A 15087-nucleotide genomic window follows, 5' to 3' on the forward strand; every position below is an offset into this window, starting at 1 on the left:
CGTCATTCTTCTCAAGAGCAACGGCTGATTGTCATTTAGCAATGAAGAAGTATCCTGCCGCATGCCATGCAACAAAAGCCAGCTGGGTGAAAGATACATCTCAAGTAAACAGTGTCTGCAGTGATGGCGCTACCATCGAGAGTCACCCACCTCCTGGCAGCATACATATTTATATCTCCCTGCAGCTCAGTACTAGCCACTTGCCTCAGCCTCAAGCATCCAGCAAGAAAGGTTTATGTTCAGGCCTCAATTAATGAAACCATTCTAGGGAACTAGTAACAAATGGGAAAAAAATATGCTCACACAAGTACTTCTACAGCAATGACTAATTAGGTTTTTCCAGCAGGGTTCTTCTGCCCAAAAGCAAGTGGTGAGATTCTGTTGGCACTGAGTTCTTTTTGTCAGCACTGGGATTTGTTCTCCTCATTCTGAACTGAACCGTCATAGATTTGGTCATTTTGGGATGCCATGCAAAAGCAGGTTTTGGCCCAAAAAAAGGAAAATAACTTTCAGTGAATGTTTATAAAGCTGTCATCTATATTATCCATACAATAATTGTTGGAGCATTTAAAGTTTTAGTGTCTTTTTACAAGGTAAATATAAACTAATAACACCAAGGAAACCAAGGTTGCTGAATTAACTTGCTTTTCTACCACATAATGAAGAAAAGCTAATTATAGTCCTCAAACAGGTAACCTGCTATTACAGCAAACACTTCCGAAAACACACTGCACCTTAACAAGCATGAAAGGTTGCAAGCAGTCCTGCTTTAGACTTTCACAGTGCATAAAGCTGTTATGAGGAATTCAGAACCTGACTCAGGCATGGACTGAATCAGTAGCAGCTTTGCTCTTCACTTAACTGGGTGTGGGATGAAATCTTTCAGCGATAAATATAAGCTTTACAAGAAAACAGAGTGATTACATAAAGCCAGACAAAACTCCTGGTTATTCTTTGTATGTAGACTTTAAGTTTACCAAAACCTCACATTCTAGTTATGCCTCACATGAGGTGAACATGAAACGGCATGACAGATTTTAGCACAAGCCGAGACATTAGCTTTCAAATACAATCCTGGAAAAATGAAGTTTGATCTCACAAGGGCATTCCATTCATAAACTATTCTTATTCACCTAAGTCTGTTTTTCTTCTGAGAGTTACTGAGGAAACCCGCAGCCTGTAGATACATTCATTAGTTCAGTTATGATTTACAGACTGTGCATAATATTTGACTCACAGACAGACTTTCAAAAACATCAGTCAATATGTAGACTTAAAAAAACTTAAGACAAAAAAATTTAGACTAATCTGTCTGTGTCCAAAAGTATGCTTCCTCTTGCCTTCTCAATATAGAGCACAGCTCATTGCTGATTGCTCAGAACTAAAATGTTATTTTAGCAATCACTCTTGGAAGTTCTTCACTCTCTGAGGGGAGGTAAACCTTTGCAGATTTTGATGATATCAACAGGTTTCAGACACTCTGTACCTACAAACCAAACCTCAAGTGGTCAACGTATTTAATTTAATTATTTACTGAATATAAGAGCTAAGTGCAAAGAATGGACACATGAAACAGCCTTACTCCTTGATTTTTTGTCTTGAAACACCAGTACCAGTTTGCCTCTAGAAAATCAACTAATGTTCTGTTTCTCTGTGCATCAACTGTAAACCAACAAATATTATTGAGAAATTCCATCATTTTCGTGACACTTACCCTTCCGTATCTGTTAGCATAGGACCCTGTAAGCAAGGAATGGAAAATGATGATTGTCTCATCCAAATCCCAAATGAATACTCTCTGTAAAAAGAGAATCAAATCAATGTGTTCTTTTGTGAAGCCAATACTTGAAATGGAAAGTTAAAATCTGAATCAGTAAGTGCACAAATGAGAAAATTGTATTGAAATGGTTATGTATTAAAACCTTTGTTTCCTCATTTATTTTTTTTTTAGAACTAACAAGTTTTTCCAGAATAAGGTAATACAATCTGTTAGGTTTGTACTACAGCTGCTATTATATCAAATTATTCTTTTTAGAATAGAATTATAGCTATTTTAAATACACACAGAAAATGAGATTGTACAATGCATTATTTTAATGCCAGATGTGAGATAGAAACAGAAAATAAAAGAGAGGCCTCTGAAAATTAAATCTTTGGAGTTTGAATTCTATATTTCTGCAAGTCTTATAAAACAAAGTTAATATAACTGCTCTTGGAAATTACCTCTAAAACCAAAATAAATCAAATTGCTGCTAAGCACTTAAATCCCCTTAACCTATCTATGTTCATTTTTAATGGATTTTTAGGCACCTGAAGAATGAAAATTACAGACTTAGATGCTGCATGTGTAAGAATTTATGGTATCAGTAAATAATTGTTTCACTTACAACCAATGGAATGTATGTGTTTTAAATTTGTCCTCTGACCACACACAAAATGATATTTTACTAAAAAATACAGTGTTCAAATAGAAGTACTTTAAGTCCTGGTGAGATTGTATTTCCCCTGATGATAAGTGGGCTAAGATTTTGGAAAGGAAAAGTAATGCAGTGTAGACACTCATAGCTGTGGTGTGTCATTGAAGATGTGCTCTCAACATAAAGCATAGGCCACTGGGAGGAATGTGAACATAGCTTGAGAGAATAAAACCCACTATTGTGCTGGAAGTGTCTCCTGTCGAAACTCAAACCTTCCTTTGACATGGGAAAAGCTTGCCTTTTCATATCTTTTTTGACCAAAAAAGGGAAAGAACCTCCCAGTATTTTTCAGACAAAGTATGTGCTCTTCATGGAGAAGATTCTTTAGAAGAAAAACTCTATCTTCTACAAAAATGCTATTAGAAAATAAAAGAGAGTGACAATGCTACTTTATTTTTTATGTGTAAATATTACTTCTCTGTGCAAAAAAAAAAAAGATGAAAATACAGTCTGTAACAGGTCAAAGACATCTAATATAATGTACCTCTAGATCAGAGTCAGGTGGTGGTGAAGGATTATTGTTTCTTCTGCCACGGCCACGTGATTTCCCATCTGAACTACGACGCAATCTATCCGAATCTGAATCCTTAATGGGCGTTGATGGACTGTGGATTGTACTGTATTCTGCTGTGGTAAAGAAACGACAATTTTAACTTCCAGTTTAAACTTAAAAATGTTCAACTTACTTGCTTTTTATGTGACATGTGACACTAAACCCAGGATGTTCACTAAAGCGTCCTAACTAAAATAATTAAATCTACATGATAACCGGAAATACTGATACAGAAATTAATTCAATCAAGATAAATGCAAAACCAGAGCTATAAACTATTTCATTAAACAAATACACTCTATGTGTATTCCTTCAAATCATAGAGTGTATCACTTCATAGAGAAACTTAAACTCTAAATGAACAATTTTAAGGTATACCAGCTCTTTTTTAAAGCACATTGGTCTAATTCTAAGTATTTGAGCATGATTTGAGATAACCACTGTGGTGGCTGGTAAGAAAAAAAACCATCCAGGTGTGAAAAAAAACCCACACACAGAAACTGTAAACTTTTCTAAATTGCCTGGTTTCAGGCAGTTTCCTTAGATCTCTGCATTTGAGCCAGATTAACAGAAGTTCTAAATATGGCATAAAATAGAGTCCTTATTTTCCCAGGGTAAATTCAATTAATAAGTTTTAAATAAGCATTAACTATGAAGAATAAATTTATAGTATTCTTCAAAGACCTACTCAACACTGAATTCTTCCAATGTGTAACTTCCAGACAAGATACAATTTTTCCCAAAAACAGGATAGTTGGAAGATGTTTTGCTATTCTTAACACTCATAGGCCTAGTAACAGTTAAGTGCTTGAACATTAACGAAGCAGACACTGAGCAGAGACTATCCTTCCTAAGTCATTTAACTAGAAGTACCATATTCCTCAGAAATGCAACACATTTTAAAATCTCTTTTCAAGACTTTCTTTCACAATCTGAAGTTCACGGAGAAAAGACTTTTATTTTGATGGTTACTGATGATTTTTTCTTACAAAAAAAAAAACCAACCAACCCTTATTTTTGTGAAGGCAGCTGAAATTTTCAGGATACAATATATTTATCAATTTCACTTCTCAGTTAACATTCAAATCATAGTATTCTAACTGGGCCTTAGCTTTCCTAACCTGGTCCCTAGCTTCACGGACAACATCCCTGTATCCTTCCCAGGCCGCCTGTCCTTGATTCTACCAAAATTAACTGCTGTTAGAGTTCATTAGATGTGGATATTTGTTATCAATATTAATTTTCTTTTTAATCAGCCTAGACTGTGGCATTCCAGTTTGAACAGACAGGTATACTTCTCACACAAGTGATTCTTTCTCCTAAAAATAACATCCTGTAAAGGTCAAAGGTTAGATTAAGAAGGAGACTCTGGACATCTGTGTAACACCATATATGCACAATTACTCAAAATAATAAGGTTGCTTGTGCTGAATGAAAGAAAAATGCCTTCAAATTCTCATGTTCAGCATTTAAATCTACACTTCATGGAAATCAGTATATATTATATCTTTCACATTGTACTTTTACCTAAGTATCTCAGGCTACATTAAGCAAAGCAGAATAACAAGTTAAGATGTAACTCAAGGTAAAATAAAGAATCTTCAAAAGAGACTCAACAGATACATAAAAGAGTGATTCTGTGCATGTGCCTAACAACAAAAACCACTCAGCCACATCAACCTACATAACTAAAGAGAGAGTTTTAAATGTTGATGTTCATGTATGTTCCAATATGCATTTTTCCTATGAAAATGTATTCTTCAGAATATGTATCTAAACTATTTAAACTTTGAATGCAGATTGCTCTTTCACCTACTGTACTTAAACACAGATAAGAAATCATAACTCAACTAGTACTAATTTCCTAATCTTTTAAACTTAATGAGTTTATCTGCTATACATTATTTAATTATTAAAGTCCTTAAGAAAAAAAAATCAAACAAAAAAAAACCTATAAAAAAGGAACATGAAAAGAAAGCAAAACACACAAAAGCATTGAAATATATTGTAACTTGGAAAATAAACAGACCAGAATTTCTTCAACTGGCATATTGCCCAATGATGTTCCAAATATTTGCTCTAAAATTCAGATGTAATGAAAAATTGCATTTCCTATCGACTAGTTTAAATTAGGGTTGCTCTTGATGCCTGACAAGATTTTACGAGTTTGGTTTTACATACCATTTTTTTAAATTCTTCTCACAGAAATGATATGCCTAAAAAGTTTAAGCACTAATTTGAGACAGTAATAATAATGCTGAGTGAAATAGGGAACAGAGAGCATGGAAAAAGTATATAGAAAACTTCATGATGAATAAAACCAGGTAAATGTAAAAGAGTGAGCACACAGAGCAGAGCATGGTGAGAGCAGGGAAGAAAGTCTGTAAGAGCCATCCAGCTTCCATTTTTTGGAAGCACCTTCATTTAAGCATCCTGCATTCAAAATTTCAAACAGAGGGCCACAAGTTTGAGTGGAGGCTCATTTCTCTCCCTCCTTCAAGTGTGCAAACCATCTACTTGGACAGGCCAGACCCTCACCTGACAGAAAGACTCCCAACCCTACTTCGGGACCCCAAGGTTGGCTGTGCAACACCTTAGCCCACCCTTTTTGGGACCACTGTACCTGCATCATTCCCAGATTTGTCTGTAGTGCTTTTCAGGAAATCCACTCGGCTGTTTTAACAGCCATGCCACTAGAAACAGAACCCACAACTTCAGCATTCATTACAGCAATATAACTTAAATCTGTGAAAGCGAAGGACAAAAATATTCCCTTCGTTGTATCTGCACGCATTCAAGGACTGTTCTTAGATACTCTTTGTTGCTAGGTTAACCCTCCCTGTTGATCTTGCTTTCTAGGTTATGATTAATGCTCTCTGTAGTCTCTCCTAACTGTACACAGTAATACACAGCAAAGTTGAGCAAAGCTTTATTTCCCACGTCCCACAGCCTACTCTTCCTGGCTACCACTTGGCAGAAGACAATCCATTTTCACAATACTTCCCGTAAATGCTAGTTTCAGGATTCCTAGGCCATCTTCAGAGGAGGAAACAACACCTACGTGGTAATTTCTCAAAGACCTGGCCAAATATTGCACATGGATACACAACATTGCTAATACCTGGAGCTTCTGAGCCTACCTGGAGCTTCTGAGCCTACTCAGGAGAGCAGTCAGTTATGAACAGTGTGACAGATGGCAACAACCAATGGGGAAAAACATGACATCGTGTGCAAGAAACTCACTCCATGTATGTAAAAGGAAACCATAGCATGTACTCTTTGGATTAAGGCTCTGTGTGCACAGCTGGGTTACCAGCTCCCTGCCCAATGGTTGCTCTCAGGTCCTCATAAGGAAACCTAACTAAAGAATCCAGTATCCAGCTGAGCCCTGCGCCTCGACAAGCCCAAGCCCTGACAAATTCTGAAGCAAGATAAACAACAGCGGCTGAGGGTACTCAGTGTGCCACTAATATCTGTAGTACTCAGAGCAGTTTGCAGGGAAAGGTAAAGCCTGGAAGGAGCTGCCAACATTCCCCATCCCACATTTGTGCAGTTCATCATTCCTGCCTAAATCTATACCTCACACCTGCTCCTATTCAGATCACATCTCCATTTTTTGAGTTCTCATCCTGTCTCCAAAGAACTCACAGCCCCTCTCAGCATGGTGTCATCTACATATTTAATAGGCAAACACATTCTGTTCCGTCATCTAAATGATTAATGAAAATGCAGTCTGGTGCTAGGCCCAAGGCAGACACTGAGGAATGTTTCTGTAGCCATCTTTCTATTTTAACAGTGAGCTCTCACTAACTTCTCTCTGGACATGGTTTCCTAAACAGTTTTATATCATTCTGCTGTAGTTTCTGCTAGGCTGCTTTAGCCTAGTTTGTTTATCAGTTGTTAAGTGAAAAGGTTTAACTGTCAGGGCAGCAAAAGCCTTGATGAAGTCAAGCTATATATCCACAAAACATGTTATTGCTATACCCATTATTCTACATTCATTGATACGAGGAGGTCAATTTGTTCAACCTCAGCTGGCTTCATGGTATCAGATATATTGTAGTATTAGGCAAGGGAAATTATTGTTTCTAAATCACTGAATTTATTTTTATCCTGTTCTTGAGCATCACAAACACAAGGAAGCACAGGAGAAAACCCAGCCCTCCACAAAACTGTAAGTGGAAAAGGGGGTGAGGATGAGCTCTCCACTGCTTGTCCCAGTACTACAGCAAGATCACCAAAGGAAATCCGGCAGCAGCCATATTAAACATACAAAGGAAGAGTTCAGATAAAACCTAGAAGAATCGTGGCACATTTTGCCAGAAAATGCCAGGCTTTCAAAGGATTACAAAGGTTCAAGAGGATTCTGAAGACACTGCTGGAAGATGATATGGGGAAAGCATTAGGAGTGCTACAGCCCTGCCACATTGTCAAGTTGGTTCTGTGGGACCAAACAAGTGGTGGCAATGACCCCAGACTTCCCTGCCTGTTTCTGGGAGGTCATTTCAGTGCATGTCCCACCTGATCTAGTCTCTTATCTTCCCAAATGGGGCCTGGAACAATTAGGAGCTATCTTGCAGGACAGTTTTGACTGGAAGGACTCCAGCCAGGTGCTCTTGGACCACTCTGCTGAGCCAAAGCTTTTCATCAAGACTCCTGCTCCAAATTAAAATGCTAATGCAACATACAAACACACAAACAACATCAGCTTTGGAAATCACCTGAGATGAAAATATCTGGAAACTGGAAAAGTGCTTAGGGCAAGTCTTATCCAAACTTAGCCTGCTCCTGAGGTGTCTGCTGAGAGCCACTGTGGAGGCAGGATACGGGGCCAGTTGATCCATCAGTCAGGACCACTACAGACATTTCTGTGTGTTGCATATGCCTTCACAAAATTACATTAATGTAACAACAGTTCTTTTTCGACATTCATTAAAAAACACTGCTTGTTTCTGCTTCACACACTCTGCGCAACTTCTTCAAACCTTGACCAAGCATAACAGACCCAATCATCAGAAAAATATTTTGAATTCAGATTCTATAATTTTACGCCTCCTTCATCAGTTGTGACTGGTACCTCCTGCTCCTGACCCCTGGTAGTATCCCTGTAGTGTATGGTAACACTAAGACAGATAAAAACTACACAAAACTGCAAGGAATAAAATATGTTTACTTTCTAGTTTACCTAAAATACATGAACTATACTGTAGCAGACCTTCCCCCTGTGCTTCAAGGCACTGTATTATTGGAACTTGACAGAATATTTTGTAAGCATATGCTTCCCTGTTACATTATTATGGGCAGTTTCAATGCTTTTGTCACAGTAGACAATTTTTCGCCATCTCATAAAAAAAAAATACTTTGATTACTTATGAATAGACAACAAAGCTACAGATATACTGTTTGCAACACTATATTCTGTAATTCCTTTTTGTTTGTTATGGAATTCCCCCCTAAGTAATTACTGATTTTTCTTACTATAGATTTCAATGTACTATACAGCAGCAGTATCAAATGACAAATCTGGGGAAAACTAGCTAACTCAGAAATCCCCAGATCAAGTCTGTTTCCAGGTAAATCCAACTGGTGAGTGGTGGGTAGAGCTCTTGCTGTTGACAAAGGCATTGCAAATTTCAACAGACTTTTTCCATACTATGTTGAAGGAGTATGCAAAAAAGAGTAAATACACATTAGCAAAGTAATCATATCTCATGTCACAATGTAAATCACATGGATGAGATGGGCTGAGGACGACCAGTATAGTCAAATGTCTGTTCAAGCAGGTATGTAGAAATATTTTCCATTTAGATTGTGCCAAGAGCAAAGGTTTCCCCTCAAATCTTATACTTAAGTTTGAATAAAGACCTTAGATCCTCAGGCCAGTGTTATTTCAACTCCTGTATACCAAAATAAAAATATAAGATTCAAGTAGTTTGAATATGTCAGTCTCATGCTATGATTTTCTTACTTTTGCATAAAGTTTACTTTTGCATAAATAAAGCTAAACACAAAATTCCATGAGCACTATGCAAACTTATCCTTTTAGTGTTTACATAAAACTGGCCCATGATTAAACAATGCAGCAGAATAACTTAGGTAGTTGAAGATTTATTTTTTTCTTTACATTCCCCTAAAAATAGTATGACTGCACCATTAGTAGTAAGTAAAAGTGCTAAATAAATATTTCAAGAAGTACAACAATGCCTGCTGACAGGATCATAGATGGATGTATTTAGTGCTGTTTTGACAAAATGTCAAAATCTTCACAGGAAAAACAAATCCAGTGTTTACCTTTACATGACCATAACCATATTATTATACGCAGAAACCCTCAACAGTCTGTTAAAAATATTGGTAAAAATACCTATTTATTTCAAGGCTTAGGTGACTTTTTGATTCAGGACTGTATACTCAAAATAATGACAAAATGTCATACTAGCAGTATATCTTACATATAATAGTATACCTTAACTATGTATGGCAACAACTATATTAATAAGCCCTGCAGTGGCTGTTTTTTTTTTCTCCAGCTTTCAGAGTTATGTCTAATTTACTGTTATGAAATATGATAAGGAGTAACTGTAAAAATGGCTTTGCCTTTTGCAATACTACATGTGATATAGTGTTCAAGGAAAAAGAAGTTTAGTCTTTAAGAGCAAAATGGTGACCCATGGCTGAGAACAATTTTTTTTGGCTAGCACGGTCCTTGTGGGGTTTTTAATCTGCATTGTGAAGTATATGAGTAATACAAAAAAATCTCTTCCAGTAATATTTTAAACATACTTATTGCAGAAACCAAGAAAACTGAAAGAGATCAAATCTCAAGAACAATGCAGGTCTCTCTTGTGAGAAACACTGCTTAATAAATTATAAATACAGCATCTTATAAAATAGAAGGATAAATTCAACTCTGCTGACTGAATTTCTAAACAAAAGTCTGCACAAATCAAGACTTTTTTCCAGCTGTGATGATAGAATTGACATACTGCAAGAGAAAATTAATAAAGCTTTAGAAAAAGTAGTCCTTTTCTACATTAACTCTAAGAAATATATTATGAATGTTCCTGTAGTTATTTTAGAACGTCAGGGTAGGCATAATTGACTGGGGCAAAACTCCTTCTGTCCAGGATAAATTTCAGTACCGGCCAACAGCAGGTGAACAGTTGAGAGAGCGTAAAAAGGACACCTACGCACAGTGCTAAATCATCCACTGTCTCCAGTAATTTTTTAATGTCAAGAATTTCCTGAGCTGATGTTGGTGTCTGTGTAAATCCAATCTTTGGGATTGTCTAGGCAGTGCTTGAACTGGCATAAACTTTTTGCATCCACAACATCCTGCAGGAAGGAGCTGCACAGCTTACCTAGAGGCAACATAGAGAAATATTTCCTTTTGTTCACTCTGACCCTGCTTCAATGAATTGGAATATTGGAAGTGAGAATGAATTTTTGCTCACTACTCTACTTTTTTTATTTTTTTATAATTTTAATTATTATTTCTTCTCTTACATAATACAGCTCACAAAAATCGCCAACTTGCTGTTCATACCTGGAATATCTACTCATGTATGAACTGAAAGCTCATCCCAGAAGGAACCTACTATTCTGTTGTTATTTTGATGAAAAACATTGTTTTCTGTAAAGTGTCAGAATCCTACAAATGGGAAAAAAAAACACCAAAACCAAACTTCAAAAATTCTTACTTTTGAATTGAAACAAAATTTCCAATTAAATCTGAAGCAAAGCACATTAAAAAATTAAAATATCATACTGACTTTTTTTTTGTTTGTTTAATAATTTTCTCATTATGTCACTAGGAAAAGTACAGCCTTCTATTAACGACAAAATAACATTAATTTGCATGTCTGTTTTATGGAAACTGGGACTATCAGCCTCTGCTCAATCAAAAGGTTTTGTCAGACTGTTATAAGAAATTTTTCAGATCCCTGAAGGGAAGAGAAAGAAGAAACACTGAGCATGGAAATTCTTAGCTTCTTCATGGATTGCATGAAAAAAAAACTTGCCTATGTAACTAGGAACTGTGGGAAACTATAAGAGGGTTATTTTATATTTAGACAAGAATTCAGCATTTTTAAAGTGGAATTATTTGAGCTTTTTAAGTCTGCAAAACTCTACTAAAAATGTTACAAGAGCACCTAATTACTTTCTTTCTTTTCACACGTTTCTTACCAGACTCTTCTGCTTCACTCACTGGCCCAAATTCTTAGGAACCACCTATATCTTTCAAATTATTCTGGTGCCTTTATAAAGTCTGAAGGTTCTTCTGTGCTTGTCCTGGCATAGTTCAGAACCACATGGATTACAAGAGGTTTTTAAATATAGAAGATATGCAGGGATATGAACATCCAAGTAAGAACAGCTGCAATCCAGCAGCTGGAGTCCATCCTGCTAAAGGGGTAAAGTAGCCTAATACGATGGCTCTGCACTGCTCCTGACCATCCCTCATATGCGAAGTTCCTCTTGTGGTAGAGAATCAGCAACCTAATTTGCCCAGATGTGGCAAAATACCCTACAGAAATTTGACTACTTGTAATTAAAATTTGGTTAATTTGCACCTTTGTTCCATGTTTTTGACACAACTATGAATTTCCTTCTCTCTAATATGCCTTTCATTTGTCCCCACTCCACCAGAATTCCCTTCTTCCATGCTGATCCCTCTTTGCTTTGACCCCAAACTTGCTCTGTCTTCCAAGCATACTGTGTATGAGCTCAACTGAGGCTCTGCAATACCCCTCAGAAAGAAGAAAGTAAAAAAAATTTACACTGTCCAAGGAGAAATGGCAAGCAGGATTAAGGCTGTATTAAACTGAACACTCAACAGAGGTACTCATCCTTCTCCACTCAATATAGGAGGAGTCTAAATGGGCTTGATCCTAACTTGAATGCATAAAGATAAATGGAGAAATCTAGGTCTAGCTCTATACCTTCTGCCAACTGCGACCTTGCTGGTGAAGGGGAACAGAAAGATGGCTTCCTTCTAATAAAGACTGGCCCACAGTAGGTACTTTCCCAAAAGTGTCCCTGCCTGCAGTACAAGCAGCCAGCCCAAGATAACCCCATAGCCACACTGAATTCTTATTTGCAAACCATTTGAATTAACTTTTTCAGAACTGTTAAATCAGTAACATAAATATCTCACGGAAAGAGCCAACTGTCCCAGCAATGCCACAGGAGGACATGTCGAAGGAACGGCTAAGAAACAGAACCATGGATGTGCAGCTTTCAATACATGAAAGCATAAACTAGAAGAGGGCTTAGTGCAAGACAAATTCTAAGGTGCCTACCTGACTCTTTCAAATGTTTAGACAAAACTTTGTTAATAAGAGTGTGGAAGATTTGAAGGGAAAAAAAAAAAAAAAGAGTTCTTTAAAAGGAACTGATAGAAACGTTTTGTCCAGGCTTATAGAGCGCAGAGATCTAAACAGGAAAGCAGCCTTTAAGCCACCCAGTTTAAGCTTGGGAAAAATATACCTTCTCTTCTTTGTATGTGTGTTTACTATTGCTTTTAGCAAGTATCAACTACTTTTAAAAAATATACGCGGAGATTTTGCAAAAGATCAAGACCCAGATGACACAACGGTGCAACTTCAGTATCTTCCTAAAAGCTAAAACTTGATCGCGTTTGGTTTTGGGGGTAAGAGGAACTTAGTGTTTCCAACTTAAAACGAAAAGCAAACAAACCCACAAGAAAACAAACAAAAAAAGAATTAACAACAAAGTAAAAAGCAGAGTAATTATGTAGACTCCAATATGCATCCATATATTCTAAAAGCTGCACGCCAATATTCACTTATATATTTAGAAAGATTCATTTCTCAAATACATTGCACACACGTGATCTTCTCCATATAAACACACACACCAACTGTATTTTTTTCCCTACTTACTTTCAGCAAATGTATCAAAAGAGACAACACTGCATACATTTTCTTTAGGTATAAACATGCAGAAAACCAAGAATCCTAGCAAATTTAAACTCACATTGTACATGCAAGACTGATCCCATCAAGTACATTAAGAAAACTGAAAACAACCTTCCCCAACAAAACTTCGAAACAAAACCTCCTGATAACATTGCCAAATCATAGCTGTTTTTTACTGCATTACTGAAAAACATATCTGCAACATTGGATTTTCTCTCTGACAGATTTCAAACTTCTGCCATCTAGTAACTACTGACATGCTTGAACTGCTAAAAAATGTTTTTTTTTAATAATGGGAAAAGTATTTTTCACCCCTCATTTCCAAAACCAGCTGGAGCAGTTTGGTATAAATGTTCAAAAAATATCTCAACTTGTAAAGGACTGCCAAATTCCAGCAAGAAAGGTAAAATGACTGGGAAAAAGGACAAGCCACTGAAAATCTTTCCTCAAAATGGAAACACTTGTGCCATTTCAACTCCCTACTACATGGATTATTATGTTCCCTGAAAGTGAAAAGCACAAAAGTTCTCTTTCAAGTGGACAGTTGGGCTCTGGTCTGAAGGCTGCCTGATTTCAGTCTTACTGAGGGAGTTTATCTTAATAATGACAGAGCTTAAAAGCACCAGGTTTCAGTTTAGTGTAAAGACTTTCCCATATCTTGCAATTTTTAACACAAGCATTTTACAAAAAAATACAAACAATTTGTATTTCACACAAACTTTAAAACTGGTACTGATCCTGGTTTTTCTTTAGTCTATTTTCTGTTAGAATCTGTGCAAGATGTGCCACAGGCTCAGGATTAAGAAATAATAATTTAAAAAAAAAAAATCAATGACTACACCGAAAAAAAATAAATCCAATTCAATCCCCTTTTAACTTACAAAAACGTCCCTCATAGGGACCATAAAATCTATGTAATTACCTGCTGCAGGATCTGTAACCGCTTGACTGGTGATGCCAGATGGTGGTTCTTGAAGCTGGTATGTTGCATTTGTGGAGGGTGTCGTTGGGCTGGTGTTGCTGTTTGTCATGTAATGTGAAGGATATGGTGAGCTATTATAATACTGTGCATATTGGCCCTGGCCAAAACTGGGATAAGAGGGATATTCCTGCAAGAATGAAAAAAAAAAAAAAAAGCAACTGAATAGTCCATCAAAGGTTTGCTACTTTTTAGTACAAATTCCAAAATATAACTACAAACACATGTCAGACTTTCAGCACGTATGCTTCCTGGACTAGATGCTGTAGGTCCTAAAATTGTGAGGCATAAAAATGAAATCTAAATTACATGTAATCTTCTCATGCAAATAGTTTATTAGATACATTGCAGAAGGTACATAAGTAAGAACACCAACCCCAGACAATTAGTTCTTCTACTGGAAGATGACAAATTGAAGGAAAACATTTATAAACATTAGTTTAACTTGGAAGGATGTAAACTTCTTTCAAAAAGCTATTTAAGGGCTTAATTTTTTCAGTGTTTGAGAATTTTAAGTTTCCTCAACTCATATTTACAAATTTACCTGCTGTGAACTATTAAATCCAGTAGAATTTGTGAGTGAATTATTTCCTGCATATATTCCTGATGATGTTGTAAAACTGCTGCCTGAAATGAAATGAAAAATTATGTGAATTACTAAAACACAGTATCAGAAAATAACTTCCATCATGTGATTATATCATAAGGATTTGGCATATTTGTAATTTTTCCCATATGTTGAACGATTTGGTTGTCAACATCTCTGTAACATGTTAATATACGGAAAGTGGTAATTCATCGCTGCTATACCCTGTGCTTCATTATTGCAATAAAAAGAGAAACTTGAAATTTAGACAGGAATTTGCAGCTAACTCAGATCTGATTATTAGGCTATCCCAACCCTCAAAATAATACCTATCACTGGAAGTAATGAGGGTTTCTTTACTTTCTGCTTCTGTTGAACAGTAACTGCGAGCCTTTGTCTTGAGAATGCCATCTCCCCTCACTGAAGCCCACTGGATCCATTTCTCCTACCACCTTTGAGAATTGGGTCCTCTCCTCTCCCCAAGCCTGCTCCTCACAGGAACGGCAAAAGCCACAGCTTCCTACTCCAAAGCTCAGCAAGACTGCCAAGCC

The 15087-nt window shown here is 36.6% G+C and overlaps 1 protein-coding gene across 1 annotated transcript in view; it reads right to left on the reverse strand.

Moving 5' to 3' along the window:
- The window catches only part of EYA1 (EYA transcriptional coactivator and phosphatase 1), a 163588-nt gene that overhangs the window by 42321 nt on the left and 106180 nt on the right, over positions 1-15087 (reverse strand). Inside the window, exons 10-13 of the mRNA XM_057426199.1 lie at positions 14495-14577; positions 13894-14080; positions 2962-3104; positions 1715-1798 (exon numbers count right to left, since the gene is read on the reverse strand). Coding sequence (XP_057282182.1) covers positions 1715-1798; positions 2962-3104; positions 13894-14080; positions 14495-14577 — 497 coding nt within the window. The remainder of the gene's footprint in view (positions 1-1714; positions 1799-2961; positions 3105-13893; positions 14081-14494; positions 14578-15087) is intronic.

The sequence above is a fragment of the Pezoporus wallicus genome, unplaced genomic scaffold (genome assembly GCF_028554395.1).
Source record: "Pezoporus wallicus isolate ANWC-B61680 ecotype Strahan unplaced genomic scaffold, APGP_CSIRO_Pwel_v1 contig_4131, whole genome shotgun sequence".
NCBI classification, from domain to species: domain Eukaryota; kingdom Metazoa; phylum Chordata; class Aves; order Psittaciformes; family Psittacidae; genus Pezoporus; species Pezoporus wallicus.